Raw genomic sequence first — 20,504 nt, forward strand, 5'->3', positions numbered from 1 at the left:
CAAGTTTGGCCTTCATTTTGTGTGTGTCTCTGTGTTGTGTTCCTAATTTATATTGTTTCTATGTGTCTCTACTTTATACTATTTCTATGTTTCTCTACTTTATACTATTTGTTTGCTTTCTACTTTTATTGTTTCTATTTCTCCCTATTTTATACTGTTTCTATGTCTCTCTAGTCTCTACTTTATATTGTTTCTATGTTCCATAGTAATCTTATGGAGGAACAATCCACGAAAGAAAAGTTGGTGTTGACGGCTGAATGTCACCTTGTTACGTTGATGGACATCGTTCAAGGGAAACTTGAGATATCAACCACTCATGTTTATTTCTATGATAAATCAACAGCCACTGATGAAGGTAGCTTTTAGTTGAAAACAACTCTTTGATTAAATAAATGTAAAATTAAATGAATGAATGTATGACATATGCTTTGGGAACCACAGGTTTTCTGTTTTATTGTTGTGTCTGCTTTTTTATTATTTATTATGGATTGTTGTTTTTCTGCATGACTGACAATTAGACCACCAGTTTAGTAGTTATTGAAGTTTCATCTCTAAATATAAGTTCATAGGACCTTACAAGCATGAATTTACTTTATTTGTTTTCTACTAGATTCCATGAAAGCAGGTGCAGAGATGGGAATGGACTTTAAATGGTCGCTCTCTCAGTTACGTGAAGTGCATTTCCGTAGATATAATTTACGCAAGAGTGCATTGGAGTTATTTCTGATCGACCAAACCAACTATTTCATCAACTTTGAACATCCGAACATTAGACATACTGTGTATAAAGCTCTGTTGAGTGTGAGACCTCCTAACCTGCTCTACTACGGCACAAGGACACCTCAGGAGCTGCTGAAGGTGAATATATTACGTTTAACCGAAGGGTAGACTGGGTTATGGTTTATGTTTGTATTAGTGTTGTTTTACCCAACACATGTCACCAATTAATTTTCAAACCCTTTTTTTTGTGGCTTAGTGGTTTAGACACTTGTATTGAAACTGAAGGATACCGGGTTCGGTGCTCACTGCTGGTACTAATAGCCATATGTGTCCTTGGGCAGAGACTTAACTAACATTGCTCAAATTCAGGGGTTCACTAATGGGTTTAGGTTTAGTGGGTCACTAGCACCCCAAGTTGTCGGGGTAATATGCCGACTTTTGTCTAAATCTCAGGCCTCATGACTTGCCAGACTGTAGGCCCCCACCCACATAGAATAAACCAATATTTAACATATCTTGTTATAACACAGGCTTCAGGTTTAACACAGAAGTGGGTACAAAGAGAAGTGAGCAACTTTGATTATCTCATGCAACTCAACACCATAGCTGGTCGAACATATAATGATCTCAGTCAATACCCAGTGGTAAGCGTGTTATGGTTGCTTCATTTTAATTTTATTGCCTATTTTGTACTTACGAATTTTTGCCCCAAAAAATTGTAAAATGTTTGCAACTTTTTTTTGTTGAATCCTCTGTTTTGTGTGAAAAACCCATTTGTATGTGCTGCACAACCACATTTGACCAGTGTTGCCAGCATGGTTTAATAATTTTTAAATTAATATTTCAACTGGAAACACTAATACAACATTTTTTATTTAGTTAAATTAATTTGAATCTAAATTATTTGTGAAATTGAATCCACAGTTTCCATGGATATTAACAGACTACACATCTGAGAAACTTGACCTTGACAATCCTGACGTTTATCGAGATTTATCAAAACCTATCGGGGTGCTGAATGAAAAGAATGAAAAAGCGAGTAAGTGAAATTGAAATGTAATTTTTACAATAAGGGAAAACTTTATCTTAACTGTGTCTGTATTATTTGGTTTTAAACAAGAAATATTTACAAAATTATGTAACCGCATCCCCATGACTATAAAAGACATTTGTGTATTGTTAAAACATGAATATTAGTTATAGAAAGTTATGTGCTAACAGTATCCATCTTACCCCACATTGCTGTGTGTTTGTTTCACATTCAATATCTTTATAAAGTTGTGGGTTTTGTAAATATGTAAACTTATATAATATATTGGTCTTTTTATAAATATTCATCTCTTCTTATACGTATATGGCGATCATACTAACCCACAATCATTATTCATATCTTCAATAATTCCTTGTATTTAGTTCGGGACAGATACGATCAGTTTGAGGACCCGGTTGGAGTGATCAAGAAGTTTCACTATGGTTCCCATTACTCTAATGCAGCCACTGTGTTGTTTTACATGCTACGTATGGAGCCATTCACCACGTTACATATACAACTGCAGGGGGGAAGGTAAGATGTAACATCAGAGAACTTAATCTTGGTTTATATAAGTTTGTGTGGGAGAACTTAACGCATTTTTCCTAAAACGTGAAACCAATTAAGTTCATATACATTTGAAAAACATTAACGTCAAAAATGGACTTTTGTCTTCACATGTATGTTATTGTAGTACAGCATATACATTGGTGTTCAAATTTCGTAAAAGGAATATGCAGGCACTAACACTCATATAGAATTAAATAAATTATCTGTTTGCCTGTGTTTTATATGAGCATTGAAATCTTCCTTATACCACATTTATAGATTTGATTTATCTGATCGTCAGTTCCACAATTTACCAGCTACGTTCCAAGCCATGTACGAGACAAGCAACGATGTGAAAGAACTGATACCAGAGTTTTTCTATTTGTCCGAATTCCTGGTTAATTCCAATGGTAAGTTAAGATAATGTATTCTGGTTGTGGAAGCTATATATGGTTTTTAGAAATGCGTGCTCTATAATTGTTGTTATAGGTGTAACATTATGGTCCCTCAGTATATTGCATTCACCATATTAATGAAGTTTCCTATGTTTGTCAACTATGATTGTAACTGTATTTTAGTATTCATAGAGTTAGTAAAATATAAACAATGTTGCTTTATTTAATTTAAATTAAGTATCTAAAACTTTAGTATAAATTAAAACAAAAAATGTCCCAATAACTAAAGCCAAGTGTTTGCTGAACTAAAACTTTTCAATGCGCATAATATACGTATATTACTCCTTCACCAACCACTATCTGTTTATGCTTCATGTATTCTTCAGATTTTGACTTGGGCAAGTTACAATTCTCCAAAGAAACTGTAAATGACGTTGTTTTACCAAAGTGGGCAAAATCTGCAACAGATTTTACGTTTCAGGTTTTTAAATTTTAAATTATTTAAAAATTAACCAATAATTCTCCCAAACTTCATAAAGAAAATCCCAAAAATGAAATTCACTTTACACATGTCCCCATGCTAATATCATAATAACTTATTTTTTTACAAGAGTTTATTAAATTTGTGACCCCCCTACATTACATAACACGGTTACCGTTTGTAAGAACAGGACTTTATGCCTTAATCCGATAACAAAGCAATTTGTCTATGCCTGCTACCCATGTTTTGACGGAAGCTTCTTACCCATGCTCTAATATAGTTTCCCCCTCACAGCACAGGAAAGCATTGGAATCTGATTATGTTTCAAACAATCTTCACCAGTGGATTGATTTAATATTTGGTTACAAACAAAGAGGAGAAGAATCAGTGAAAGCTTGTAATGTATTTTACTACTGCACGTATGAAGGTGATATATTGGGTCATATTATTACATTGGATCTAGTATAGAAGAACTGACCATATAAAAAGGAACTTAGGTGCAAATCTTATCCCCATATGAAGTAAAGTGAACCAAAAATGTTCTTTTAGTCTGTATTAATGTCAAACCTGTACAAAGTTGTTTAATCCTATTTTGAACAATAACCAATTAACGGGATTCTTAAATAAATTTTATTTAATTCCACAGGAGCTGTTGATTTGAACGCCATTTCCGATCCCATTCACCGCAAAGCAGTGGAAGGAATGATCAACAACTTTGGTCAAACTCCCACCCAGCTCCTGTATGATCCTCATCCGCACAGGATGACGAGGGAAGAAGCTGAGAAGAAAGTTGCCGGGAGGATCATGTCAACGCTTAATGTTGGGGATGTAAGAGCTCCCAATGTACTCGAACAACCCGATCAGTTAAAGGCTTTCTTTGTTGAGGTAATTCATTTTAGATTCATATTAGGTCATATTATGTTTCTTAATTTCTATTTTTAATTTTCCTTATTCATATTAAAGATGTTTCTATTCTATGTGGGTGAGCTCCTACAGCACACCATAGGGCCTGAGATTTAGGCCAAAGTTGGCCTATTATCCTGACACACAGGGTGCTATAACTTATTAGTGGCCACTGGGTTGGAGCAATGTCTGTTAAGTATCTTGCCAAATAACACATACGTCTATTTATCAGTTTTTGCCTCTGTTTTGCGCTGGTTTTAATTTTGGAATTTTTTTTACATTCTAAAAGTATAACGAATTTGAGTTTAAAAACTTGAAAAGTTCCTCATAAAAGAATAATATCTTTCAATTTTCTTAATTTCCACTCAGATAATGGAGAACAGCAATGATCCGCTTATCTATGTAAGTGTTCCAAAGAACCAATCACATTCATTCATGCAATCTGGTATGCCTGATGCCATGGTTACCGTGAGTGAAAGTGGCGTGATAGGAACTCATGGTTGGCTACCATATGATCGCAGTATCACCAATTATTTCACATTTGAGAAAGATCCAGCTGTTGGACACAGGTTAGTTAGTGTTCAGATTTTCCTGTTTTGAGGCTCCACGCTGCCGTAAGGGTATATATCCCTTTGAGCAAGACACTTAACAACAATTGCTCCAACCCAGAGGTCTCTTATAGGTTTTTTAAATAGTCTGGCAAAAAAATCCCTAAAATTCACCCACTGAGTTCTTTGTGTGGTAACTTGCAAATAGGCACAAGGTGTCTGAAACAGAGCACCCATGTTATAACGACTGTCACTGCCCCAACACCCTAGGATAAAAGTTACTTCTGTTTAATAATTAATCCATTCATAATCCTACAACCACCTCACAGTCGACTACAGAAATCAGTGAAAGGTTTATGGTCACCTGGTCTCCATCTATCTGCCAATCTATTCCTTGTAACGCATGATGCCAAGTATTTATTCGTGGGTGGATACTGGGACAACAGTATTCGAATCATGACCATAAAAGGGCGAACCATCACATGCTTGGTCCGACATCTGGGTAAGAATTAGAAACAATATTAATTGTTTTACAAAGATTAGAAAGGTCTTTTCAATATAGAGCATAATTAACAAACTTTAGATGTTGAAATACTGGTTTAAAAGTTTAGATGAAAATGTAAAGATATACTATGTTAGCTAAAAATAATCTTTTTTCAATATGATATTTTGCGTTTTTAAGTTTGAGAATTGCAATTTTTGGTTAGAACTTTGGCAAGTATTTATATTTTACACACATTTACGTATTGCAAAACAATTTAGAAAAGTATGTTTTCATTGTTTTATCTTTTACTGTACTTTTTCATAAACTTCACTAAATAAATATAAGCGTCATGTTGTTTAGATGTGGTGACATGTTTAGCATTGGATCACGGTGGAACGTACATGATATCAGGATCATATGATACAACAAGCATCATATGGAAGGTATCATATCAAGTGGAAAGCCTACTTATTATAAATTGTCATTTGAAAAAATGTTTACTTTTATGTTTCTTTGGATAGGCAAGGCTGCAAATCCAAAATTATTTTTTATAAACATGTATAATAAATATAATGTTTTAGGTAAAATGTTATAAACACTTTTCATGCTATATTAATGTTATATACAGCATCACTTTTTAACAAGATTTTATTATTTCCAGGTAAACCAACAGAGTGGTGCAGCTAACAACATCGGAGCCCAACCCTTGCATATATTATATGGTCATGAAGATGTAGTTACATGCGTGGTCGTTAATTCAGAACTCGATGTTGCTTTGTCGTCATCCAAGGTTAGAATACTTACTTTTATTCCATGTGGGTGAGGTTCTGTGGCAAGGTAGCCATGGGTCCTAGGATCTAGGCCAGGATTGGTCCATTACCCCAGCAAGAATTATTACACTTGTCAGGAATTGTGTGTATGTTTAAACAATTTATAACAAAAAAAAATTTGGTTAAAAGTTTAAAATTGACTGATGGGTATCGTGCATTCCTGGTCTATGGTGTGTACAGTGAAAATAACAAAGGTAATTCATAGAAATTTGTTGACCCCGTTTAATCAAACCAGTTTGGCTTAGTACTGAAGTGGTTGGATTAAGCTTGGTTGACAAGTGTTGTATTCGTACTGCTGTATTTACAGTTTAATACTTCCAATTCAATATCTTGCAATCGATGCATGCATAAAATCAATTGTATCTAAAACCCCCAGGATGGCACATGTGTGATACACACGGTGCGCAAAGGTCACTATGTGCGCACCATACGCCCGATATCAAACAACCCCCAACACTTCACTGTTCCTTCCATTGCGTTATCTGAAGAAGGGAAGATTGTTCTTTATGCGAGGAGTAAGAAGGAATGTGGGGAGGTAAGGTCCAACTAAGTGATAACTGAAGTTATGTCGCAACCAGTGGCGCAGGTAGGGGTGTTTGAGGGTTGCGAACTCTCCCTTTTAAGTTGAATAATAATAATTATAAAATAAAAAGAACTAGAATTCACTACCCCCACCATTTCACTACACTGTACTAAATCAAGAATTTAATAATTGTGTTTAACAGTAGAAAATAATCAAAATATTAACCCCTTTTTGTGTTTTTTATCATAAATCAACAAATTCTTACAACCTCACAGGAAAAACATTTTCTACATCTTTATTCGATAAATGGACGACATATTGCTCTCGACTGCTTGGAGTCTAGGTTAGGTCACATGACTGTGTGTGGAGAGCACTTAGTGACCGGCGATGTGCATGGGGTTCTCATCGTTCGTGAGTTATTCAGGTACTTATATTTTTTACGAGTTTTTGAAAAATTGACATAACTGCAATTAACCAAAAAGTGCCCGAATATTCAGAAATAAGTTATATCCACATGTTTTGTAATCTAACAACTAACAATACCTCTATGTTACAGCTTTTGTGAAATCTCTCGCCTTTCTCTCTACCGACCAATCGCGTGTGTTTACGTCACGAAGGGAATGACGCACATCCTCGCATGTTTACGTGATGGTAAGCTTATTATAGTCGGGGTGGACAAGCCCGCCAAAGCTAGGGGGCTTTTCAACACGTAACGATGACGTCACAGTCTTGTTTCCACTATTTGATGACGTCACACATTACGTAAGCACTCGAAACGTAACCGAACCAGGGAATTTAATCGACCAGCAACGGCTGCATGAACACCAACCACGTATGTGTAAAACTCATTATTTTTCATTGTGTTTCGAATGCACTTACGTACCCATTTACCGCGCAATCATATTACGAGGAGCCGTAGCGGTCGGTTTCCAAAACCCACGATTTCATATTTTCAAACTTTTATTCTTTTGTTTTTTCGCAATGACGTCATGTGAGCAAACTGACGTCACTGATGACGTCATACCGGTTGAAGTATTCACCTATCTATTGTAACTCATTCCTTTTTAGAATCATTTTTTTACAATTTTAACCACAGTGTGTATACGATGACGTAACACAGTCACTTGATGACGTAATACCTGTCACGTAACCGACTATAGATGACGTATTGTTTATAGGGTTCAAATTATTATACTACGATTTAAGTTGCCACGTTGAACGTAAAATAATTACAATCAAAAGTTAATTAAATCTCAAATCAGCATTTACTTATCTGCACCAAATGAATATGTGACGTACATACTTAGCCAAATATTAAGCACACAATGCACTATATATACCAACCAACTAAATTGTTAGTGCAATAAGATACAAAATGGCGGTTCTTGCTTTTATTGTGGCCTTAATGTTGATAACGTTATATTTGCACGAGGGTACGCGGTACAATGCTTTTCAATGCAACCTGCGTTTCGTGGTTATGATGCATATTATTATTATTTATTGTGGAGATGTAATATATATAATAAATGCATTCAGTATCGCTTACTATATGTTTGTATCACCGGTTTATTAAACCGTCTGTGTTTTTAGCCCGCCCGATACGCATATATCGAAACGTAGCTGCTGTTTTCCGTTTAACAAAGTAGCAAAAAAGTTTGTAAAATTTGGAGATGGTTCAATTTTATGCAAAAATATCATTTCTAGTAGGTCGCTTAACAAAGACCACTGCCTTTCAAATTTTCCCCGTTAATGTACCATTACCATAGTACATTGTGTTTACAACAACATTACGTGTGAACGGCCTCATACTATCGAATCGATCTGTATTTATAGACCTGAATTTAAGCCCCAAAAATCTCCTTTCAACTGTTAATGGCTTTTGATTGACACATTGATACAATGCTGCATTCGATCTGTTGTTTTAGCAAGCATCTGGTAAACGATGTCAATATGTTTCCTTATTCCTGTGACCTGTATGAGCAATTTCAAAACCCGATTTGTCTTGCATAGTAATCACTATGCAGAGGTATACAAGTAACTGCACTATGTGGTTTATAGTTTTTGTTCAAGTTTTTCTGGTGGTTTTACTGAATTCGTCCGAAGCTGGTATAGCGTTTCTTTTCTTTGGTAAGTTACCCAAACTTATGAAATTTTTTTAGCTGTTTTTTTAATGAGACGATAAAGACAAAACTTAAAAGTTTTACGTGAAAAGTTATGGCTGTATTTCCCCCTCTCTTTCTAACTTTGAATTTCGTTTATTTTATCGAGATTGCTGCTGCAAAACAAATACGTTCATTTTGCCCGACAAAATAATATTTATATATTTTCTAAATTGTACTTGTAAATGGTTTAATCTTCGAGTAGTTAAGCAGCAGTTACGCTTCGTTTTCATAATTACAGATTGCAAGATGGATAAGTTTGCTAGAATATCTTGTCCATCAAGTGAACTGGAGATGAAAAGTAAGATTGAATGTTTGGAGTTTGAGTATTGCTGTTGGGATGCGACGTGGGATGGAGTACCAAAGTGTTTCGTTGGAAACCCAGGCAAATTAGTTTGTTTATTCATATGAATGCATTTCTTTATTTTGTTTTGATCACATCAACGAAGGCCAGTATAGTCTATAAAAGCGAAAAGTGAAGGTAATTGTCGCTATTACATAGTTATGGGAAGGAGTAAAAATACAAAACTTATTCGATAAATGTGACCGTTACATCCTATACAAACAATATATTGTCATAAACCAATTAATTAAATAACACGAAAAATGGGCGTAAAAACCTGACCCATTGAGTATCGGTAAAGGTTTACGGGATGACACGTCATGAACGAAACCTAACACTTGACCTAAATATTTCTATCTAATGCAATTAATTCAAGTTCGCGTTTTTTAAGAAGACTTATTTTTAGCAACATCGACCATCGAACCTCCTTTCACTTATACATCTACTCTACAAACCGGGGATGATGACGTCATCACTACGTCATTCAGCACCAACACTACCGAAGTAACTGTTACGTCACAATCCACCACTACTGCGGTAGAAGCGATTTTGGCCGAAGCGAAATTAGCGGCAAATTTATCTTCTAATGTAAGTTTCGTTTTGCTAGTTTTTAAATAAGAAATTTAACTTATTTATCCTCGCATGGCGGGCAACCAAAAGTCGTTAATTGCACAATTTTTTGTTTCTTGCAAATCGTGTACACATATGGGCCAATTGTCTTGCTGTAAATGGCTCAAAACTCCCAGTATTTCATCAGGCGAACGAATTACTGCGTGTACTTGATAACGGAGCTGACCAGGAGCAAGATATTCGTTCTCAAATTGTTGGATTTGTGCTTTCTGCTGCGCAACCAGTTTACGAGAATGAGGATGACACTTCGTTATCGGACTGGGTGAATTTTTTCAACGGAGTTTTGAATTACTCGGAAACCAAAACGCCAGATATGGCTCAGGTGTGTATGTGTATAGTCAGTTGTTTAATAAACTCAGTAAATAATCTTTGTTACATGAGATGTGTGCATGCTTCCCTAAAATAAAACGTAATACTGTAGTAAATTTCATGTATGGTGCTAACTTTAATAAGATGAAGTCAGAGAAATGAGAAATTTTAGTTTTTGTTTTTTAGGTTTTTCTGCAAACGTCAAGTTCAATTCTAATCACTGAAGCCAAAACTGTCACGTCTTCCACAACTGCAGTCAACAACATCGAGAATTACGCTGTTGCCATGACAACTACGTTGCTTGGAAACGACGTCATCAACAACAACGAACGTCACGCGGAAGTTGTGACAAAGTTGAAGTAAAAAAAAGAAATTTATTCAATATTTTAGTAAAATTTAATTGTTATTGTCACCGCTAATTCATTTTCTTTCTCGCAGTGACGTCACTATTACGTCATGCTACGAGGACTCTTCCAATAGCGGGTGTGACCTGATTAATGATGACGTCACGATTTCCACTACCAGTAGCAACCAAAGAAGGTTTGTGTCTTACGTCACTTACGGTTCGAAACTAGGATTTGCTAATGACGTCAGTTTCCAAGGAGCAACGTCATCACTAACGAGTAACATAGTTTCAATGACATCACATGACGGAGAAAAGTCATTTGATGACGTCATCGTGAATCTTACCTTTCGTAAGGTATGCACGTTTAATTATAATAATTATAATAGTCCACAATTCAAACTCGTAATCTATTCGCATACTTTTCAGAACCAATCAGAAGGTGCCAATGCTTGCGGTTTTTTGACAACAAGCGGTAATTGGTCGGATTCTGGCTGCTCTGTGACGTCACTAAACGTAACACACGTGACCTGCTCATGTGATCATAATACGTCATTTGCTCTACTGTTCCTGCATTCTGATATTCAGGTAAAAAAATAAAACGTTATAAAAATAATAAAGACCACCAAAACCTATATCTGACTTGTTATGACTAAATTATATTTATACTAGTCAAATTTGTGACAATAGATTTAACGTGAACTATTTACTTGTTTTCAGTTCACGGCAGAAGAATTGGAATACTTGGACATAATAACTTATATTGGTTGTGGAACTTCTATCACAGCTCTCATGCTTACCATGTTCACCTTCGTGTATTTGAAGCTTACACGGGTTAAGGTGGCTCGTTTATTTTACTTCAATGTGTATTACTATATATATAGTAGGGTGGGGTAAGACGGGACACCTTTCGAACATGATATCCAAATATCCTGATCGCGTTTTAAACAATTAACAACGGCCTCTGGGAGTCGTAAGGATACGGTTTTATAATTTTTTGAATGTTCTTTGTTTACTATCAAATGGGACGAGAAAAAAAAATAAAAAGGGTGTCCCATCTTACCCCACCTTTTAATCAAACTTCTGATATTTCTACTGTGAGATTATTGTATTTAAATGCAATTGGCAAGTCTCATGTCTTAAGTCTTACGTAGCATATATAGCATATAATTTCATCACGATAACCAAGTAATGACAATGCAGCAGCAAATCACCAATCGTTTAACCCAGCTATGGATATATAATATATATGCGCATAAGCAGGAGCGTTTTCCCCCGAAAAGACATTAAGTTATTTGATCGTAACTAACTCTATTTTCCCAGCGTATAATTCTACATATGAACTTGGCGGTCACTTTATGCTTGGGGCAAATAATTCTTCTGATTGGAACGAAAGTAGAAGTTGGAACGGTGGGTTTGGTGATATTTATAACATTTGCTTATGGTGTAAAGCTATCGTGTGTAGTTAAGTGGGATTTGTGTTTGCTGCGTCTATTCTTTGAATATTTATTGAAGTAGATTGGGGTAAGATGGCACATGTTTTTATTTTCTTTTATCTTCTCATTAGGTATAGCAAACAAAGAATACTTACAGAATTATATATTAGTATCGTCACGACTCTGATAAAGCGTTGGTAATTGTTGAAAACAGGATAATAAAATATGAGATATCATGTGCTATCCATCTTCCCCCATGGTACTCATATCACGAAGCATATTTTGTGACACTTTTTTGCACTCACGGTGAATAAAAGTAAGAAATTGACAACTTTTTCCACCAAAATTGTGCAACAAGTCAACCGCAAGCCACGTGATTATTACATTATTCTAACCTGGTGCATTTTATATTAAAGCCCTTCTGTAAAGTAGTAGCAGTGACGTTGCATCTTCTCTTTATGACGTCATTCTCATGGATGCTGATGGAGGGAATTCTTCTTTACTTCCAATCAGTGAGAGCCGTGAAGGGAGATGTCAACTTTACTCTTATGCTTGGTAAGTTATGGATATATGTTACCACTTCCAAGATTTTATATAATGGGGGTTATGATTATTGGTTGCTCATAGTCAGATTGATTGAATAAAAAAAATGTAGGCTGATTTTTGTTGTACCGTTGGTTTGCTGGTATGTAGATCTTTTTGATTTTCCACTGAATAAATATTACTTATACTTGTTCTCGCATGCTGGGCGAACAGTCGTTATAGCGCGGGTGTTCTGTTTTATGCACCTCGTTATGGCTGACGAGTTACCACGGAAGTAACTTTGTGGGTTATGTCTCTTAATTACATTTACCTTGAACACATTCATCTTTTATAACAAGGTTTCGGGTGGCTACTTCCAATAGTGATAGTTGGTGTCTCTCTGGGCGTTGGTTTTGATGGTTACGGGGTCGATAAAGGTTGTTGGTTGTCGGTAAAGAACGGCCTTACCTGGGCGTTCATAGGTCCTGCACTCGGGTTCATAACGGTATTGTATTTTATATAACTCGAGTTCTTTATTGAGTAAAACAATCACTGGTACATTTTTATTCTCGTGTGGTAGGGCAACGATGGGTGCTCTGTTACTACACATCGTGCCTACTTACAAGTTACCCCATATGTAACTTTGTAGGGGATTATATTGATCACTATATTTTTTCTTGATATTTGACTTACAATTTAAACAACACATCAGGGCCTACTGAAAGAAACCGCTTTTAAGTGTCTTGTATAGCAGCGTCTAGTCTTGAACCCAAAATATCTCTATAGGCTAAAAAGACAGAAGTGCCAAAACACTGTGCACGTATGATTCGGCAATTGAAATAAACCAGCAATAAATAATGAGGCCAGCCTGCTGTGCAGATTACGCTAGTGTTGAAATGTTCGTTTCATTCACAGCTAAACATTATAATGCTTGCGATGATCGTGCGCGTTTTTCTCAAGTTAAAAATGAACGCCAAAAGTGGGGAGTGGCAAAGAACAAGACGAGCGGTCAAAGCAATAGCTTTCCTAACCCCGCTACTCGGGTTGACGTGGGTGTTTGGGGTTCTTGCTGTGAGCCAATCAACGAAATGGTTCATCTACATTTTCAGCGTACTGAACTCTTTGCAGGTACGACACGTCTGAGTGATTTTGTAGTCGATTTTACGCTTCATAAAATAGGGTGGGGTAAAAGTGGATTACTGTTCATTATCTTTTCTCGTCCCATTGGGTATTAAAGAAAGAATTTTATACAAAATTATTTAACCCTAGCCCCGGGACTTACAACTGAGAAATAAAAGATATAAAATATACCCCGGAAATATGGGATATTATGTGCTATAACGGTTTCCTAACTTACCCCACAGTGCTATACACGTATCTCTGTATATGGGGCCGAATAGTTTGTCTTATTTACGCTGGATTATAGCGTGTATGCCTAAGATAAATACAATGCAAATGCTTGAATACAGCTTGCTATAATATGCGTTGCTCCAACCCAGCAGTGGTTATTAATGGATTGTAAAAATTGTCAGCCCAACAAAAAAATCACCCACAAAGTAACATACGCTACATTGTAACTCGTCAGCTTGCACGAGGTGTATAAAATAGAACACCCGTGTTTAACGACTGTCGTTTTCCGATCGGGAATATAAAACAAGTTACACTTATTTATTTATTTCTTCATTTATTTATTCATTTATCCATACGTCTTTAAGTTGCAATTTGTAAACAGGGATTGACAATCTTCGTGTTTCACTGTCTTCGCAACGAAGACGTGCGAAAAGCTTTCACAAAGAAATACAAACGATCGTTCAGAAACACGAGCGGTGTTTTCAGTACAGTAACTCCTTCATCTGGACCTGACAGCACATTTGTGAGAACGACTGCCGGGTTTACACCTAGAATACCACACAAGGTATTGCTGCATACAATGTTTTAGTACCGGTACAATATTGTTATAACTTGGCTGGGAAGAATCACATAGGCCTACTCTATTTGTGTTTTTAATACATATTATGGCGCGCTTATAGAGGTATAGTACAGTGGGGGAAGACGGGACATCTTGAGCACATAATATCTTATTGTCTTGATCGTGTTTTAAACAATTAACAACGGTCTATGGGATTTGTAAGGATACAGTCTTATGATTCTTTGAATGTTCTTTGTTTACTATACTAAATTTGACAAGAAAATAGAATAAAAAGGTCCCCCGTCTTTTCCCATCCTATCATATAAACGACCAGTACAATAAAGCTTAATTTCACAACTTTATTATATTTTAGGTGAAGTGGTAAAAGATTATCCAGTACTGTCCGTAATATCTGATTTCGTTTGTGAATTATATTTCATAAGTCACTACTTTGAAATGTACATTCTCATGTCGACAGAAAAGTATTTTTTATGGAGCCATTGTACATATTGTTTCTGTGTAACTTGACGGCGCTTCACACCGAAATCTCTGGCACAAAATTTATGTTTTGCGTAGACGTTCGTATACATAGTCTATAGGTTGCTACTCGTATATATATAGAACCGAGATATAGTAGGGTGTGGGCTGGATATGTTTTACAGCTGGTAGTAAACAAAAATATTTACAAAGTTATTTAGTTGTAGCATTGCGACTATAAAACAGCGTTGTTAATTGTCAAAAAAACGATTGGAAAATATGTTTTTAGGTGATAACGGTATGCCATCTTACCCCACAGTACTATATCTCTAGTAGGCCGTGGTAAAATCATGTTCGAATAGAATAAAATATCGATATAGCATTTATGGTGTTTAATTTTGTTGAAAGAAGTGCTAAAAAGAATCCGAAAGTGTTTAAATAGCGTTGTTTTTTAAAGAAAATCCTCGGTTTACGAGTTTTAGGTTTCTGTGTTTAGATTTTAGGGGAAACCCCTCGTAGCTAAAATAAGAAATTTCTGCAATGTGGTATTCGGTATAGTAAATTAAGTTTGGGGATGATTTTGGCCACAGAAATTCCACGAAACTTAATAGAATGAAAAGATACAATTAAGAATTAACCAGTAAAGTTCAGGAGGTTTCAAATTCTGATTTTTTTACTCGTATAAAAAGACAAAGATGAGCGTCTCTAGGCCAAGCAATGTCAGCCATGAAACTGACGTTTTCCGACACACCCCACTTCGTTATATGGGTAAGTTTAAGTAAATATACGGTGCTAGTAAAGAATCTTCCCCCCACTTTATTTACTAACCACTAACTATTAACCCCTAACTAACTAACTACCAACCCATGCGTGCAATGTGCTATAATCACTAACCACCAACCTCTAGCACTTTCCACCAGCCTATTCTGCTATGTACCAGAGGGATCTTAACTAGTTCCGTATATACAAACAAGCAATTTGTAATAGGTTAAATTTAAATAATACGAACCTATTCCTTCGTTCATTTAGGTTATGCAAACGAAGTTGGTGAAGCATTTCGTTCCATGGTACCAAGATCTGTGGTGTATGCAAGTTATGCAGTCGCAAGTGTGTACGTACTAGCTGATGCTTCTTCTAAAGGTTTAAACTCATCAGTAAGTGTTATAGTGATCAAAACTTTCTGTTGGTAATATTGTAAAAGCTGGTGTTTCCTTAGAAAATCTTGTAATTATGTCTTGTTTTATAATAGTTTTATTGTGTCCTACTTTTGAAATTTTACTTAGTTTCGCCAGGTTTTATAAAATTTATGTTTACTAAGAACAAACTGATATTAAGATTATTATGATCTGTGAATCCAGCGTATTACTGTTACTGATTCCTTTCGAAAAAATAGTCATGTTGATTTTCCATATTGGTAAGTTAAAGTTATTACCATTATATACATTTCTTTTGTGTAGACAGTCACTAACACTGCTGAAAGAAAAACCAAAGGTTCACCTGTTGTTGCATTTACAGATGCATTGGTTTGGCAATCCCTTGCGTCAGTTGTTATACCAGGTGACTGTCTAATTATGTATTATACTATAATCTAAGTTGTTTAGGGATATATGTATATTATCCTCTCGTTGCAGAAAAATTACAGGTGTTATACCCCGGTGTTCATACACCTCGTGCCAGCTTACGAGTTACCAAGCATGTTACTTCATGGGTGATGATTTTTTTTGTGTGGCTGACAATTTGTACAACCCATTAGTTGCCGTTAAGTGTCTTGTCCAAGGACAAATACACCCACAGTGGTATATAAATTAATTTTGTTGGGGAAATGAACCCTGTCTGTGTCACAAATTTGTTAAAAACATCTTATGTAGACAAAGCTATCTTCATTGAGATTGGTTGAATATTTATATACAAACAGTAGAATTCTCTCATATATACTTGGTATATTATGACTTTATTTATTTATATACAACTTAAAGGTTTTACAATAAATCGAATTTGCGCTGGTGCAACATTTACTCTGAGACACATCGCACCTAAGGTTCCAACTATTGGAAGGAAATGGATTTCAACAATTATTGGACTTCTAGCAATACCTGTTATTATACACCCTATTGATAGGTACGTACATGCTGATGGTATGTTATTTATATTGTCTGCTTTTATGGCAGGATAACGTATTTGTCAGGATTATGCATAAAAAGGTGAAAAAATTGTTTTCTTACTTACTGTTTGCACCAGAAGTTACTCATACTGCCACCATTGTAGGTGTGTGTCTTGGACAAGATATTTAATTTCTGTAACCCAATGCTCACTAATGAGTTGTTACATGTGTGTTATATTTCATTAATGCTGGTTAAGTAAGTGGCTTTGATTCACCAAAATTTTATTGTTTAATGTTGCTGATATTTTTTTTTTTCTAGATCAGTTGACTTTCTTATGGACAGCTCAATCCGAAAATTTTATTTATGCAAAACCTCAAGTGCAAAGTGATCACTGTACATTTGGTTCTGTAGGAAATTTTATATTTTATTTTCACTGCTGAGTCATGCTGCTAGGTTCATTTACCTCTTTTAAATGTTGTTTAGAGTTTCTACTTATTGTTTCATGTTTCAACATGGGTGCCAAAGTTTAAAAAAGAATTTTGTTTTCATGTCAAATATACAAAACTGTTTCTTAAGATTAAATAATGTTACTCGTCGACATGTATTGTATAAGTGGACGTATATATTTGTACTTGTTACATAAGTTTAGGTAAGGCAGTTATATGCGGGCTAATAATAGTAAAAAATACTTTATTTAGTATATTGCTATTTTAGTACAGTTAATGTTAAATGGTTGGTTTAAAAATTCCGTACATCTAAAAGCAGTTGTACATAGTATTTTTAAACAAAACAGTAACTAAAATTATATTATTGCAAAAAAAATGTCAAAAAGTTAGAAAAATATTAATGCACAGTTTAACAATAAGGTGAAAAAAATAATTATTCAGATGGGGTAATCAGGAATTTCAAAGACCACAGCTGCTAAGATATATAAGTTAACTTAAACAACAAAATTATAAGCTATGTTGTAATTTAGTTTTAAAAGGTGCATAAAAATCTGATCAGTTTCAATACAACATAACATTTCGTATGCATGATAATATGTTTAACCGAAACTAGAGATGAACATCGTATCCTACACAAGTGATGTCATGTTTGTGGTTTAAAACTTCTCGCAACTACCAGAACAATATTTAGGTAAACTTAAAATTTAATTGGGTGGGGGGAGACGGGACACCTTTAATACATAATATCCAAATATCTTGATCGTGTTTTAATAAACAACCAACAACGGACCATGGGATACGGTTTTATGATTCCTAAATGTTCTTTGTGTACGACCGAATGGGAAGAGAAAATAGAATGAAAGGTGTCCTATCTTCTCCCTTTCCACTATATATATATTTATAGAGCTTCCGGTGCGCCGTTCTGGTGGTTTGGGTCTGTAATCCAGCCTTGATTTTATTTAATCTCTGCCTAATATAAGACTTCCGTTTAGTTTACCAAGTTAGCGGTAACACTGTATTACGTAATATTACGTGCTACCGAATGCTTCATAGAAGCGTGTATTTTGAGATCACGTGTGTTACGCAATCACTGACTTGACGCAGTTAAATTTTTTCTGGTACTTTTCCATCAATTGGAGCAGAGTAGGGTTTTGTTCCAAAATCGGTCGTTGTTGCGTATTGTGTCGCGTAGTTTGGGTTATATTGCTGGGTTGGGTAAGATGCTGTGGAATCGACCGGTCGACTCTGGGGTATTGCAAGGCCTACTTGTGGCTGCTGAAGGACAACTGGGACACCACCTTGCATTTGGTTTCGTTCTCGTTCTTTCTTTATTAGTTGTTTACGAATACAAAACAATATCAACGCCAATATTAAAACCACCCCTGCTGACACTGTTCCCACGATTCTGCCCAAACAAAATTGTTTCAAATATGTTTTATTGTCACACAACTATATATGGAATAGCATACATAATATACACGTACTTACACAGGTAATGTGCAGAAACAAATTTAGTTAAACACGCGATCGTCATACCGAAAATTTAGAAACAAATCATGTTAAAACTACAATTAATTAATAATACAAATTTCATTAACTTTAGAGTTACATATTTTCACAATTCCTACTTACGTTTTTATGTCAATGTAACTCATTTTTCGTTTCAAAGAAGTTTCGGATTGGGTAAATATAAAACTCAAATGTTTTTATGGTAACTTGTATCCGCTGAAGTAAAACGAAAATAGATATTATAGACTGAAGAGTGAAAATTCTACTTTTTATTTAAAGGAGTCGGCTATATAAAGCACAGTGAAAACTGGCGTTGCTAAAACACGCAATATATATATATAGTAGGATGGGGGGAGATGGGTCACAATATTTTATTTTTTTGTCCCTTTCGATAAACAAAGAACAATTAAAGAATTACAAAACCGTTTTCTCGCGATTCGACCGTTGTTAATTGTTTAAAACACGATATTTAGATATTATGTGATAAAGGTGTCCCATCTTCTTTCACCCTACTATATAGAAAAAGCAGGTACATTCAAACGCTTTGCATATACAAGCGATCAGAAAGCATATATACAATAGCGAATATAAAATTAAAGACACGCTTACTGCAAAGGACCTTTCCTGATATTTTAATCTTAATTTCTTGCCAATACTAAATCACAAGCACCATTCACAATCTAGATTTGGAATCACAATGCATATACATTGGCGGCTACGGCATGCAAATCGTGCCAAAATATTTCATGAGGTTTATTTATATGAAACTGCTTCCGGCGTATCACGTGTAATGTGATCACTTTTACATCGACATAAACTGGTCAAACTTTTGTTTTTTTCCATTCGCATCAGTCTCGATGTAGGGTGGGGGAACTGAATTGTAGGCCGTAGGTTCACTTGTGTATTGTGTTGCGTAGTTCTGGTTGTAATGCTGCATGGGGTATGCTGCATATGGTACGCTTGGTTGGTTGGCTTGTGGTATTGTTAGGTTTGACTGCCCCGGTAGTTGGGTAGAGTTTGGATTATAACAAACAGCTACCGTGTTCTGGTTCTGACGTTTTTTGTTATTTTGGTATCTTATCAAACAGTATACGATCAAGGAAATTGAAATTCCCAGAATTGGTGAGCAAATCCCCCAAATTCTGTGAATAAAAATCATTTAACATTCCAATGTACGGTCGGTTACAATTCAACTTACAGTCCATAGTTTACATGATAAGTCATTTTCCACCGGAACCAGTATGTATAGCTATATGTACTTGCGTAAATACCTGCAAAATTAATTAAGTAGGTTAGGGGTTGTTGAAACTTGCTTTGGTCGCATATACGCTACAACTTCAAATCGCTAACATGAGACCTGCAAGCCAGTATAATAACTTTCTAAATTATTAAACAGCAAATTACGTCTGCTTGCTTTGACCATCATCACTGTTTTTTTATATTAAACACAACATTTTTACTAATTCTGTCTCAAACCTAAGGTTTCTATCACAAACAAGTCAAAACACCTACACCGGGAACTCGTGATCGTAAACTACCATCACATGATGTTTTTAGAATACCTGAGCGCCACTCAAGAGTAAAAAAGAAATAGGAAAACTTTACGCTTCAGACATTTTGTTTTGGGTTACCCACTTAAACAACTTTAACAATATGAGATCCGCTATTTGGAAATCCCCTAAATTGGACCAGAATTATTATCATGGACTTGCCTAACGTTATTGCACAACATCAAAACAGGATAATTTAGGTATATGTTCAATTCCTGTCTAAGCTAGGGTACACCTGGAGCATAATTACTGTTTCTTTTTATTTAAAAGCTATGGAAAAATATGAGTAAAACATGGACATATCAT

At 35.4% G+C, this 20,504-nt stretch overlaps 4 protein-coding genes across 5 annotated transcripts in view; 3 read left to right on the forward strand and 1 right to left on the reverse strand.

Annotated features, from left to right (window-relative positions):
* LOC149730675 (neurobeachin-like protein 1) overlaps window positions 1–7,682 on the forward strand; it is a 28,373-nt gene extending 20,691 nt beyond the window's left edge. For both annotated transcript variants that reach the window (XM_089885043.1, XM_089885044.1), the window contains 16 exons: window positions 207–355; window positions 611–858; window positions 1,251–1,364; window positions 1,645–1,759; window positions 2,134–2,284; window positions 2,579–2,709; window positions 3,081–3,175; window positions 3,470–3,602; window positions 3,822–4,060; window positions 4,448–4,647; window positions 4,956–5,128; window positions 5,471–5,553; window positions 5,772–5,900; window positions 6,317–6,475; window positions 6,739–6,887; window positions 7,020–7,682. In XM_089885043.1, coding sequence (XP_089741169.1) covers window positions 207–355; window positions 611–858; window positions 1,251–1,364; window positions 1,645–1,759; window positions 2,134–2,284; window positions 2,579–2,709; window positions 3,081–3,175; window positions 3,470–3,602; window positions 3,822–4,060; window positions 4,448–4,647; window positions 4,956–5,128; window positions 5,471–5,553; window positions 5,772–5,900; window positions 6,317–6,475; window positions 6,739–6,887; window positions 7,020–7,176 — 2,425 coding nt within the window. In that variant the 3' untranslated portion in view covers window positions 7,177–7,682. The remainder of the gene's footprint in view (window positions 1–206; window positions 356–610; window positions 859–1,250; window positions 1,365–1,644; window positions 1,760–2,133; window positions 2,285–2,578; window positions 2,710–3,080; window positions 3,176–3,469; window positions 3,603–3,821; window positions 4,061–4,447; window positions 4,648–4,955; window positions 5,129–5,470; window positions 5,554–5,771; window positions 5,901–6,316; window positions 6,476–6,738; window positions 6,888–7,019) is intronic.
* Window positions 7,683–8,141: 459 nt separating this feature from the next.
* On the forward strand, window positions 8,142–14,958 carry LOC149730676 (uncharacterized). The gene is made up of 14 exons (XM_089885047.1): window positions 8,142–8,590; window positions 8,864–9,007; window positions 9,372–9,553; window positions 9,723–9,917; window positions 10,091–10,263; window positions 10,343–10,604; window positions 10,677–10,835; window positions 10,968–11,087; window positions 11,571–11,657; window positions 12,100–12,238; window positions 12,565–12,710; window positions 13,121–13,333; window positions 13,938–14,120; window positions 14,488–14,958. The coding sequence occupies exons 1-14, from the start codon at window positions 8,482–8,484 to the stop codon at window positions 14,497–14,499; spliced, it is 2,124 nt and encodes a 707-aa protein (XP_089741173.1). The 5' UTR covers window positions 8,142–8,481; the 3' UTR covers window positions 14,500–14,958.
* A 168-nt stretch (window positions 14,959–15,126) lies between these two features.
* LOC149730677 (mitochondrial fission process protein 1-like) lies at window positions 15,127–17,291 on the forward strand. The gene is made up of 5 exons (XM_089885055.1): window positions 15,127–15,359; window positions 15,621–15,745; window positions 16,049–16,148; window positions 16,568–16,709; window positions 17,012–17,291. The coding sequence occupies exons 1-5, from the start codon at window positions 15,287–15,289 to the stop codon at window positions 17,079–17,081; spliced, it is 510 nt and encodes a 169-aa protein (XP_089741181.1). The 5' UTR covers window positions 15,127–15,286; the 3' UTR covers window positions 17,082–17,291.
* Window positions 17,292–18,558: 1,267 nt separating this feature from the next.
* On the reverse strand, window positions 18,559–20,068 carry LOC149730678 (uncharacterized). Its single transcript, XM_089885056.1, has 2 exons — window positions 19,847–20,068; window positions 18,559–19,790 (listed from the first exon to the last, which is right to left on the reverse strand). Exons 1-2 carry the CDS (start codon window positions 19,870–19,872, stop codon window positions 19,451–19,453), a joined length of 366 nt encoding a protein of 121 aa, XP_089741182.1. The 5' UTR covers window positions 19,873–20,068; the 3' UTR covers window positions 18,559–19,450.
* Between the last annotated feature and the right edge of the window lie 436 nt (window positions 20,069–20,504).

Source organism: Ciona robusta, chromosome 9, assembly GCF_009617815.1.
Source record: "Ciona robusta chromosome 9, ASM961781v2".
Lineage (NCBI taxonomy): Eukaryota > Metazoa > Chordata > Ascidiacea > Phlebobranchia > Cionidae > Ciona > Ciona robusta.